At 35.2% G+C, this 13179-nt stretch overlaps 1 protein-coding gene across 1 annotated transcript in view; it reads right to left on the reverse strand.

The window, feature by feature from the left end:
• LOC111050961 (dopamine N-acetyltransferase) overlaps positions 1 to 7850 on the reverse strand; it is an 82420-nt gene extending 74570 nt beyond the window's left edge. Inside the window, exon 1 of the mRNA XM_022337348.2 lies at positions 7797 to 7850. Within this exon, the coding sequence (XP_022193040.1) occupies positions 7797 to 7835 (39 nt within the window). The 5' untranslated portion in view covers positions 7836 to 7850. The remainder of the gene's footprint in view (positions 1 to 7796) is intronic.
• Positions 7851 to 13179: the final 5329 nt, after the last annotated feature.

Genomic DNA, 13179 nt, shown 5'->3' on the forward strand with positions numbered 1-13179 from the left:
AATCGAGAGTCAAGATGAACCAAAAAATAGTGAGAAATAAAGTATTAATCATTAAATATAATAGATATATATTGAGAAATGAATGGATCAATTACAAATTGATGTCCATTGTCAATTAAATCAATACTTTCAACAAAATGAATCGCATCAAGTAAATCAGACAAAAGTATCACTGAGGAAACGTAAGAGAGTTAAAAATAAAGTTAGTGAAATAAGCAAGCGAACCGATTTTTTCGATGGATGTGACCTGAATGTTGGAAATTGGTGAGCATACAGGCAATGACTACTCAATGACTTCGTAGGCCTACTCAAGCAAATCCTGGTCTCAACTTTTTTCGCGTTCTTTATTCCAATTTCAAGAGTAGGCCTATAATATTCCGGTTTTGATATTGAGCGAAGGATTTATCCCCATCAACTGAAGTAAGACAAGAATAAAAAAGGTATACCGGTACAACCAATTCATAACAATATCAATCCAGTCAAGTCCAACAGACGACTTATTGGAGGAATATCACTAATTTTCTCAAATGTTTTTCTCATTTCAGGAATATTCTTTTCCGGATTTTATATTGAACGAAGGATCGATCTCCATCGATAGAAGAAGAGGCCAGTAGATACAAATTCAATAAATTTTTGAGGTCCAACAGTAGGCTAAGTTTTATTGGAGGGATACCACTAATTATCATTGATTGAACTGTTGGTGTGGTCCTTGATTTCATACAAGGACTACCCTACGCAGTTGGCTTTGGTATACTGACTAGAATTGACATTGACAGTACGGTAATTGACAGTAGCCCATACTTTATGCAGATGAATGAATTTTTTCTAATGAGCCATTTCACAATGGGCCGCAACGAAAGCTGCAAGCAGGCCACTAATTAGAAAAACGTCATCTAAATTAAGTCCATGCGTTGAATTATTGAATTATGATGGACGAGTGTAGGGCGTAGTCAGGTCCGGTATCTTTCAAGGTTATTATATTTCTTGCTCCCGATCATGCACTATATTTTATGTGCAATTTATTTCAACTATAACTATGTGTAAACACTCAATATATATACTCATATTATGGCATTACTGACTGCCCTCACGTGTACTAGGAATGTCTTTGTCTCAAACTCCAGGAGCTGCAATGGTGATAGGACAACAATTATCTCAAATTACAAAGTAAATCAATCAATACATTCACGAACTGTCAGTCAGCACCCTCTATATTTGGAGTTCAAATAAATTGAAAATAACTATTTGACGTCATGGTTTTTTGATGAGAAGAAACTAGTCTGAGCATAGATAAAATCACAGAAGGTTAACATCAATTATACGTATCAATTGAATGAATAATTGTGGACAGTCAGTCAACACCCTCTATTTTTGGAGCTCAAATGTATTGGAAATAATTATTATCTTATGTCAGAGACTTTTGGTTTGAAAGGATCTTGTCTCAACGTGGATACGGCACAGAAAGGTTAACAATAATTACTTAAAAATACAAAGTAATCAATTTATTGACAGTCAACGCCCTCTATTTTTGGTGCTCAAATGAATGACAGATAATTATCTTACGTCATCCACTTTTTGTTTGGAAGAAACTGGTCCTTACATAAATAGTAAGAACAGTTCGGTAGTGAGAAAAAAAGAAATACTACCACAGAGCGTGCATTGTAGGCCTTTTTCATTCACAAAATGTGCTGCATTGTATTGGTAATGTCATGGTCAACTGTTTAAGTGTCAATTCATGAAGAGTTATAACTCAACTATAACTGATAAAGTAGCTGTTACGTCACTGTAGGTACATGGAGTATTTTGCATTGTTGACGTCAATGTATTACGGTACTGCAGTGAGAATCACTCCATACTGTCAGCATCCCTTAGGAATAACACCAATGCTTCCCATTCAAACTGGGCTGCCAGGTAAACGTTCACTATAGTGTATGAATATACGTAGAATGTAACCTTCTATACACTCTGAATGTAATATACAGAGTGCGGCAGCGAAACTTCCTTTTTTTAAGTGAATAAATCTCTTTGTATGGATCAGAAAGTTTATATTAATTTTTTTGTAATGTAGACACATATATAAAGTTTTGTTTCAATTTGTTTTGAATATGAAATCAGGTAGGTAACGTCCCCCATCCATCATACACTGAGTAAACCTATTTGAGGCGTTTGTCATGGCTCCTGCTAGCATTACAGGCGTTTGTCATGGCTCCTGCTAGCATTACAGGCGTTTGTCATGGCTCCTGCTAGCATTACAGGCGTTTGTCATGGCTCCTGCTAGCATTACAGGCGTTCGTCATGGCTCCTGCTAGCATTACAGGCGTTTGTCATGGCTCCTGCTAGCATTACAGGCGTTTGTCATGGCTCCTGCTAGCATTACAGGCGTTATGTTGGCAATTTCTTCCCTGATATTAGTCTTCGAATCGTGTAGGGTCCTTGGAAGGTTCACGTAAACAAGGAATTTCAAAAACCCCCTTAGAAAAAAATCATAAAGGTTCAAATTGGGAGATCGGGCTGGCTACTCCAAATCGCTCCTTATTGCGATGGGGCGTCCTAGAAAGTGTACTCTCAATTGAAGTCACGTTCAGAAAGTTCCTGCACAATTTATTGCCATCTGGATGGATGGAAATTGAGACTATCATGAAGAATTCGTCTCACAGAACGATCGGAAAGTCCAAGAGCAGACGCATGTTTGTGCGCAGAATGCTGTGGTGATCGCAATATTGAAACGCTCACTGCCTCAATGTTCTCAGGTGACCTAATAGGCCGAGGGACTTCAGGACTTTGTCTTGTTGCACTTGCAGTTTGTCTGAACGTAATGACCCACATAACAATTGATTCCCGGTCCGGAACAGTAACCAAAGGGGTACATTTCGAAATGCGCTTGAAAGGACATCCGCTCGAAAAATAAGTCCCAACGGCAAATAAGCTCTTCTCATTGTTCCAATGCATGATGGCGACTGGACAGGTTGGGAAGAGAACTTTACGGTCTGGCCTCTCTAACGAGACCAAATTTGCTCTAATACGACATCAGCTGACTGAATGGCGTTCACTTAAAAAAAGGATGTTTCGCTACCGCACCCGATAGCTATAAGAACCAGGAGTACAGTAGACAACCAGAGATTATGAAACACAAAAATGTGGAAACAAATTTATAGGATGCTATGATTTTATATTATCATCGCAGTACTTTTCTTGTACACTCTACAGTATTGTTAATTGTAGAATGACTTCGGCTCAAACCCGAAAACCTGTGGTCTTTTACATGACTTCGTGGTTTTGTAAGAAATGGGGTTGTGTGAAAAAAGTTATTGATGTTAGCACTACATAGTTCTACAAATTCACGTTGAGTTTGTAATTGTAATGATTACATAAACGGTAAAGGTTGATAGAATAATTTGCACGATTTTCTCAGAGAGAATTGTCTGGAGGGAGGAGTTACCTCTAAAGAGGGAATATAAACTTCTCTTCCCTAAAGAGGGCCTAAAGAGGGAAGAGTATTATGGAGTATTATGATTTTCAGCCATAGTCTAGACACCTACGGTATTTTTTTTTGTTGTGTCGATCATTTATTACCCAGAATAATAGTTCAATCTCAGAATAAATAAAAAGTTACTTATCTAGTTCGATCGATACCATCAATTTATAGGACTACTGGACTACTTCGCAATTATTCAACAACCTGATTCATGACATATAATTTAAATATATGAGCAGATAATAAATAACAATTGCAGGACCAGTAACTACTATTATACTTCGAGATTAGACTTTAATTTATTCTCAACCTCAACCATATATCAGTTCCAACTTTCTTCTACATGTGAATCGGGTAGTTGTTGAACACCTTTCAATTAAGCTGCTACATTCTTTCAATAAGAGCGAAACAATGTTGGAAATTTAAAATTTTAATTAGTGCAGTTCACATAGAGTTACCTTGAGATGTCTAAGTAAAGGGTGTGTTTGTGCTAGGTTTCAGTGCCAATAAAAGTAGTCATGTTTTTCAATTAATTGATGAAAATAAAACTGAGACGCTTGGCAAATGCTATACTTCGCCGAGCGGGTTGCGCCTTCACTGTGTTAAGTCAGCAACTTGAATTGAGTAACTAGCATTCTAGAACTCAACTTACAATGTATTCTTTTGTTTCTCTCTACATATGAAGCTCCATCAGATAGAAAAATCTGGAATAAAACTATCCAGATAATTTATTAATAATAAATTATTACTTGGATAGATTCTATTTACATTATACTTTTTTCAATAGAATTTACTGTCGCAATTCTGTTTCCTTCAACAAATAAATCCTCATCAGGAAAAAAATCTGCAATGAAAATATTCTCGACACCGATAGATTCCATTAATGTAAAACTTCATATTTTATAGTAGACTTAATTGTCTCACTCTTATGAATGATCGTTTATCGTTTCTTCATCCAGTATATTTCATGCTATCCTGTTCCACGTTATTCCTTTTTATTTATCCCAGTATTTTTTTGAAGTGCTGAGGATAAAAAGTTCAACTCATCACATTCTATGAGGGAAACTCACAAAGCTATGTCTCTTTTTAATTGGAATAAATCTTCTTGTGATGCATCCTAATTAGCTAACTAACAACGTACTTCAAAATCGTAGCCCGTGAGAAGTGCATTTCATTTTTTAGAGGAATCAATTCTATCTTTTTAAAAATAAGTTGGCCTAATTCTTTTAATATTGTAAAAAATGATATAGAAGACCCCCGCTTTAAATGGTCAATCAATAATTAACAAGCAGAAAATTCAAAAGAGAAAAGATGTCCATAACTTTCCGCATCTTCTCAGAAGCTGAAAAGCTCTTTCCAACATATAAAGCAGAATAATTGCAAGAGACCTTAATTTTCTTGCTCAATTATTGTTGTGACTCCTGCAGAATGTTTCTCAATTTGTTAGAGTTATTATCAACTCATAACTCCATTATTCAAAATGATCCAAGGAATCACAGAGAAATTTCAACAGATTTGAAAGCTTGTCCCATTTTTGGATTCCATTCATTTTGTATAAATTAGATTTACTGACAATGATTTTAGATTTGTATAGAGACTAAAATTAATAATTCTCCATCAGGATTTGAAGCTTTTTCTATGGTACTGAATCCTCATCTTTGTTCGAGATGGACTACAACTAACTGTTGATAATAATAACCTCTTGCTTTAATAAAGCTTCTTTCTTTGAAGGATTCACTTCAAATTATCAACATTCGTTTTATAAAGAAAATCAAAGCTTTTCATCGAACCGATGCTGCATTTTGAAGTGAATCTCGCTTTATGGAGTACTTTGTTCCAAATAAGTTTCTGTAGCTCTACAAAACATAGTACTGTACTTTGTTTCCACAGAAAATACTCCACATGCAAACTTTCCAAAGCTACTAGGTACTATACTTCACCAGAATTAATGAGAAACCTCACACTTTCGCTATTCCCTTTCGACTATTCTCGCTGCTAGAAAAACATCAAGAGTGGAAAAGTGAAAGAAAAGGTGAAAAGCATGAAAGTGGAAAGCATACTCAGCTCCCATTTCATCTCGTCATCCAATATTTCTGAAAGAAAATGTTGGCTTGAAAGGAAAATCTTTTGAACTTTTTGGTTTTGCTGTTGCTCTACTCATGTTTTGTTAACAGCAGTACGCTGTATAGTAATGGTTCTTCATCTCTCTTCTATCCTCATTTATATGTAGTCTAGTATTTCTTTCTCTGGAAGGTGTTCCTTTCAACTAGTTTTAAGATCCTTTCATAATTCACATGCTATTCATTAATTTCCAGCAGCACCATGCTCCTTCTAGTGGAGGTAGTATTCTCTCACTTTGATTCGGCTAACATTATACCACCAAACCTTTTCACAAGAAATTATTTTCCAATAACACCATACTTGGAAGGCGCTCTTCCATGTCGACATAGACACACTCTTTTGGTGCTGAAAATGACAAAATTAAATCCAGGTGGAGGGGGAAAGGTCAGCAGTGTTAAGTGCTGAAAGGGGGGGTACTCCTGAATAATAGCAATATCCTACATACGAACTTCAATCTTCACACTCTTTGTAACCATATATTTTTTCAATATTGTTATTGTTGATCTAGTACTTCGAACAGTGGAAATGAGGATATGAGAGTGAAGTAGGGCTCCTCAAATCAATCGGATCCTTCAAGGAAGAAATGCTCATAATCAGGGACATTGATGAGATCGCAAACTATGTTCCATCTTTGCTCAGAGTGGATTTTCCGATTCTTATCGTGATTTCATGGATTATTATCATTAATATGATAATATTTTGGTCGCTTCCACATTGTAGCGAGATTTCTGATAAGATCTTCACTGGGAAAAACCAACATGCTATAGTGAGATTCATTCGGACTGTCCGCAGGGGTTGAATGGGAAGAATATTCATTCCTAATGATAAAGGGAACTGTTCGCAGTGGTTGAAAGTTGAAAGATAAGAATCTATGTTATTGACACGAATGCTGACAGTTTGAAATGAATCTTACTATCATCAGACAATACTAGATCAGACTTTCCAGTGTAGAAGAAGATAGTTTGGATAGTACGTTGATCATTTTCGTCAAAACATACTAGATATTATAGTAAGGTACACACCAGACCAGGAGATAAGATATCCATTCTATACTCACTGGACCAGTGAAAGATGGGATACATGTGTCATGTATTTGTTATCTTTAGACCAGCCTCAGTGAAGAAGGACCTAGAGTGCATCATTTGAGTGTGCTCACTTGTTTGGAGAAATTATTCTGCTTCCAATGTAGGAGCATGAAAACACCCTACAGGCTAACACTTTCTCCACCTACACTCATGAATCATAACACTTCTCCATTTCAAATCTCATTCAGACATGAAATTGAGCTCCAATTTATATAGTACCGGCTTTTGACATTTGATGTAACAACAATAATTAAATTAATGTTGGTTTGGAGATCGAACATGTCTATTCTTTTGTTCTGAAATGTATATTGAATTACATTTTGAATGAAAATTCATTGAATCTCAACAAAGAAGATAGGAATTTCAAATGATATATGGATTCTTATTATAAAGTAATATAGATTCTATTTTCCATGCTCTCGGTAACGTGTTATCGTTCTGTCTTTCTAACGTGGTTTTTGAAATAGAACGAAATTGAAAACATTACATTCATCCAAAGAATTAGTACAATCATAACAGAAAAATCAGTATCTCATCATCAAAACATAGAACTTCTTACAGTAATATAATGATTTAGCATAATGATAAGGTTTTTTTATATGGATTAATAAAACAAAAAACTGCCTGGGACCTTGCCTGTGTGGGGTTTTATCTGCCTTGTAGTCGTTACTTACTGTCTTAATCTGCTTTTGGGTCCTAACATTGGAATAGAGTTTATTGCGTGCTCAATCGATCTGATGATGCATTTTCACATAAAGACTAAAAAAATATATTCGCGTTCCCATGAGTCAATACTTTTCTTCTGACAATGTTCAATTCAATTCAATTCCATTTATTGCCAATTAGAATATTCAAGACATTTAAAAACTTACAAATTCTTTATAATATGACATACCGTATCATTAAACATAATTATTTATAAAATCTAGGCATCACCTATAAACGCATTTTCAGGTCACAATGGAAACGTATTGTGATTATGATAGAATTCTTATTCTATTTAGCCTTTAAAGTGAGTTACTATAGCTGATGAGGAACCAGACTATAATAAATTATGATTCCTTTTCCAATTACCCAGGTTTAAATCATGTTACAATAGCTGATGAGGAACTTACCAGACAGCTGTATAACACCTTGTAGCACACATTTCCCATACTGGCCAGTCAATGTTTACCGTGGAAAAGATACACACAACACGAACATGTCACTTCACATGCTTGGCTCTTCGGCTAAGTTCAGTAATTCTTATTGGTGTAGTGAATAACATTATTCTGTTCATACTACAATATGATGTCGTGGGAATGTTCATACGAAATTTTCATTTTTGAAAAAGCTCTAAAAACCGCTACAGCATTGTTTGGATATTGGGTGATCCAGTTTCTACAATGGACATTATAATATCTAAAAAGTACCTTCGAAATGAAATTAAAACCTACAAGCAGAGAGAATAGAATGTAACATTCAGAGAGTATGGAATGTAACATTCTGCCTTCAAATGATAAATTCAGTTCAGTATTGAATATTTGAGTATCCAGTACCAGATGTTAATTGAAACAGACGTATGTTTTACGTATTTTGATTGGCAGCACTTGAGGAGTAGGCCTACCTATATTTTTTCAATTAAATTTTGGAGAGTGACAAAGGAAACAATAAGATGAAAAAGTATTAGAACACTTTGATCTCTTTATGATAAAATATAGAACAGACAAGAAATAAAAGTTAATATTGAAGAGCAGGATGATTATTTTTTAAATAATAATATCAAGTGACGTGGCTGGCTCAGGTCTGGTATCAGTTTTCAGGTCGTACCTTATCTATTTTAGGGCCTTATCAAACATGACGATTGTTTTCAGGCAGCCAGGACCGACGGTGAACGTGTCTATCCGAAACACGGGAGTGGTCAGAGATGATATAATCTTATTGATTTTTATAATTAAACCGTATTTAATGAATTGAGATAATAAATATCAATAATAATTATGTTATTACTGATAGGAATTGAAAAGTTCAATCATGTAGGCCTAAATCTATAATTTTATTAAGAAGACCGTTTGATTAAATATTATTGAGCGTAAGACCGTGAAAGTAGCCTATGTTAAATGTTAACGCAAAGAATTTTGTTACATGTTACACCAGAGACGAATAATGGAATGGTATATTTTATTAACGGTATCTTTTCTCTATGGTTACACACAAACTAGAGGAGAAAATCATTTCTCTCTTGAGAGATGAGAATTAATAAACAGAAAAATTAATGATCATGGAATGAAAGAACCAAGTAAACGATTAGACCTGCTAATTTTAAAAATGGTAGAATTGATACGAATAAAAAACCCTTTTCGTATCGGTCATAGTTTGTGTATTCAACTTTACATGACTAATTTGCATAATGCATTATTCCAAAGCGAATTCAGGTTGACCACCTGGTTGCAAGTTCGATGAAGACACGTGATTGATGAGCTAATAAACAGAAAAATTCAATGATCATGGAATGATAGAATCAAGTGAACGATTAGGCCTACTACTTTTGAAAAATGGTAGCATTAATATGAATAAAAAATGAAAATCATTTTATGCAACCCTTTTCGTATCGGTCATAGCTCGCGTATTCAACTTAACATGATTCAATAATATTCTACATTATGTCATTATTTCAATGAGAATTCAGGTTGACCAGCTGGTTGCAAGTTCGATGAAGCCACGTGATTGATGAACTCAAAAACGACCACTGAGAGGAAAACTGAATGTTACTAACGACGCCGAGACGCGTGAGCTACTGAAGCGTCGTCGGCTCTCAGGGGGTGTTTTCGACAAACCCCTACCTCCCAAGTCCCCCCTTGTACCCCAATCACCTCCTCTGCACCCTTAAACCTCTTCCTACCAAGCGTCAGCGCAGATACGCTAACATACATATATATTTTATTCTATCTGTCCAACTATATATATTTTAACCATGATATCTATGTGTAAGCCAACATGGCACACTTGACTATATACAAGATAAATATATTTCCAACGTATAGCCTATACACATCTATATATGAACCACAAATACATGTCTTCATATCAACAGAGGCAGCAGTCAAGCAAATGGATTCTGACATGGTGTCATAAATCATTCGCTTTCTTCACTCAACCTCATGTAAGCCTTGTATACTGTGACAACTTTGTAACATGATGTGTATACATTTTGGTAACCATTAGCCGTCAGCCATGAAGCTCTTTAGAGACGCTCAAATCAGATTTTTGTAATAAGAAATAATACAGCAACGTGTTGCTGAAGATTCAGTTTCGATCAAGGAATCTAGATTGCTTAATTTCCATTTTATCAGGTATTTCATTTATATTTTTGTAGCATTTTTACTTTCCTCGCTTTATTACCATAGGTAAGGAAAGTATTGCTTTCCGAAAAAAAATTAAGGTACCCCAATTTGTGAATTTCTATACGTTCCAAGGTCCCCGGAGTCCAAAAAAGTGTTTTTTTAGTATTGGTCTGTATGTCTGTGTACACGATATCTCATCTCCCAATTAACGGAATGACTTGAAATTTGGAACTTGAGGTCCTTACACTATAAGTATCCGACACGAACAATTTCGATCAAATGCAATCCAAGATGGCGACTAAAATGGCGAAAATGTTGTCAAAAATAGGGGTTTTTGCGATTATCTCGAAAACGGCTCCAACGATTTTGATCAAATGCAGGTCTTATATCTGTAAAAATTTCAGAAGCTCCGCCTCATCTATGCAAAGTTTGATTTCAGATTCCCAATTATCAGGCTTCAGATACAATTTGAACAAAAAATTTCAAGTGGAAAAGATTGAGCATGAAAATCTATACAGTTAATGTTCAGTAACATTTTTACCTGAAATTGAAAATAAGCTCGAAATTCGAGAAAATGTAAGTATTTCAATTGCACAATGTTGGCAACTGTTGATTCTATTAAATCATTTACTATGAAGAGATAGCAGACCTCGTGTGTTTCTAGCGTTATTGTCCTGTCACCAGCAGGCTCAGATCTTTGAATAGTAGCAGACTTGAGATGCGCGTGAACACTACCGGCAGGTGATCAATTTTCATAACGGCAAGGAAAGTTGTGTGAGTGCGCCACACCAGATTTTTGGGTATTGGTCTGTATGTGTGTGTGTGTGTGTGTGTGTGTGTGTGTGTGTGTGTGTGTGCGCGCCCCATCTATGCAAAGTTTGATTTTAGATTCTTAATTATCAAGCTTGAGATACAATTTAAACAAAAAAAATCGAGTGGAATAGATTGAGCATGAGAATCTCTACAATTAATGTTCAGTAACATTTTCACCTAAAATTAAAAATAAACTCGAAAATCGAGAAAATGTGATTATCCAATTGCAAACTATTGTCAACTGTTGATTATATTACATGATTCACTATGAAGAGATAGCAGACCTTGTGTGTCTCCAGCTTTATTACCCTGTCACCAGCTGGCTCTAATCTTTGAATAGTAGACTTGCGATGCGCGGTAACACTACCGTAGCGTCAGGTGATCAATTTTCGTAACGGCAAGGAAAGTGTTGTGTAAGTGCGCCACACCAGATTTATACGATTTATTCTTGAGCGACTCTTTATTGATTCATTATCACAAATGAAGTTCCAGTCCAGGCAATGAATGATCAAAAGAGGGTGTAGAGGGGAAAGTTTGGAAGACAATTTTTAATCCCGCAGTTCTGTTAAAGGTAGTAAGGAGGTAAATATATCAAAAGCCCCCACCTTGTTCTAAGGGGGTGGGGTGGTTCAAATATACCATTTTTTGGTTTCTCGCATATAACACGAAAACTATGTATCTTACGGACATGACATCATATACGAAATTGAAGCTTACATAATTCTCCTACAATATTCATCCTACAAATTTTTCTATATCTTCTCCAGTTTTCGAGATATCCTCTCTTAAATATGTGACACTTTTGAAAAAGAAAACGTTTGCCTCCAATTTTTTCCCTATTTTTGCTCTTATAACTTTCTGAAAATCGATGGGAAAAAATCCATCCTGATTATAAGCTTATAGAGCATTAAATTCTCTTCAATTTGATGTATAATTTCACACTTTTACGCATTTCTCTACAACTGTTGCAGCAGCTTTAGTGTTGAGTGTTAGTGGGAAAACACCAGTTTTGCAACAATAGACCAATTGACAAAGGAATTTGGAGGGAATGTTTTGAACACAGTTTTTGACTTTGCAGCTTTGTTGAGACTAGTTAGAAGGAGAACATATCAAAAGTCCCCATTCCTAACTCATGTGCTAAGGGGATGAATGTGGTTTAAGAGTTAAATTTTTCAGCGTTTTGCTTCCACGCTCATATCTTGAGAACAATGCCTTCAACCGACATTATTAACAATTGAAAAATAAAGCTTGATAAATTTTCTACACTTTTTGTTCAGTGGAATTTTGTGATATTCCCAACAGTTCCCGAGATATTCACTCTTGAAGGTGTGTAATTGTTGAAATAACAAGTTTTATCCAATGTTTTGCTCTTTCAGGGCAAGTGTAGAGAATTTTTCATGGTGCGCAACTTTATCCCCTCTGTTGAAGGTGTGGAACCGGTGTGGAAATTATAGATCGAATTGAAGAGAATTTAATGCCTTATAAGCTCATAATCAGCATGGATTTTTCCAGTCGATTTTTAAAAAGTTAAGAGAAAAAATAGATCAACACTGGTGGCAAACGTGTTTTTTTTTCAAAAATGTCACATCTTCAAGAGCGGATATATCGAAAACTAGAGGAGATATTAAAAAGTTGTGAAATGAATATTGTAGGAATTTATTTAAGCTTTAATTTCTCAAATGACAATCAATTCCTTAGGATACATAGTTTTTGAGTTTCATGCAAGAAACATAGAAATGGTACTTTTAAACCACCCCCACCCACTTAGCACAGAGGGTAAGGGTAGGGGCTTTTGATATGTTTACCTACATACTACCCTAAACAGAACTGCGGGTTCAAAAATTGTCTTCCCATCTTTCCCCTCTATAACCTTTCCTTTACTGGACTATATCGTCATCTGCTTTTATAAAAAAAAATTATGACTCACTATAGTCTGTCAGCATTAGTTGCATTAGAATGTTATTCATAAGGAATACTGAGAGTCTAGATGTGAATCTACATAACGCTTATGCTTAGATTTTAATTGAGAGCATTATTACTTTCCTCGTCAAACCAATTAATTAATTTTGGGGGAAAGGGATTAATAGAAAAACTGCCTCACAAAGATAATAAATATTTTTCATTTCTAATGAAACATCCTTATCCTCCCAGTGTTAAATTGTGGCTCAATTGACGAAAAAAAATAGAAAAAATCCGCCACGGGCGCTCCCGACGTTTTTTAAATACCCTTCAGTCTTATAAAAATTATACAGGTTTTATATATTCAGATAAAAAAATGAATGAGAAATGCGTTCATAGCCTATTATATCCATAAACTTCATATCATAGCCTAGATCATAAAAATGATTTTAAAACCAAAATA

This window comes from Nilaparvata lugens, chromosome 11 (assembly GCF_014356525.2).
Source record: "Nilaparvata lugens isolate BPH chromosome 11, ASM1435652v1, whole genome shotgun sequence".
Lineage (NCBI taxonomy): Eukaryota > Metazoa > Arthropoda > Insecta > Hemiptera > Delphacidae > Nilaparvata > Nilaparvata lugens.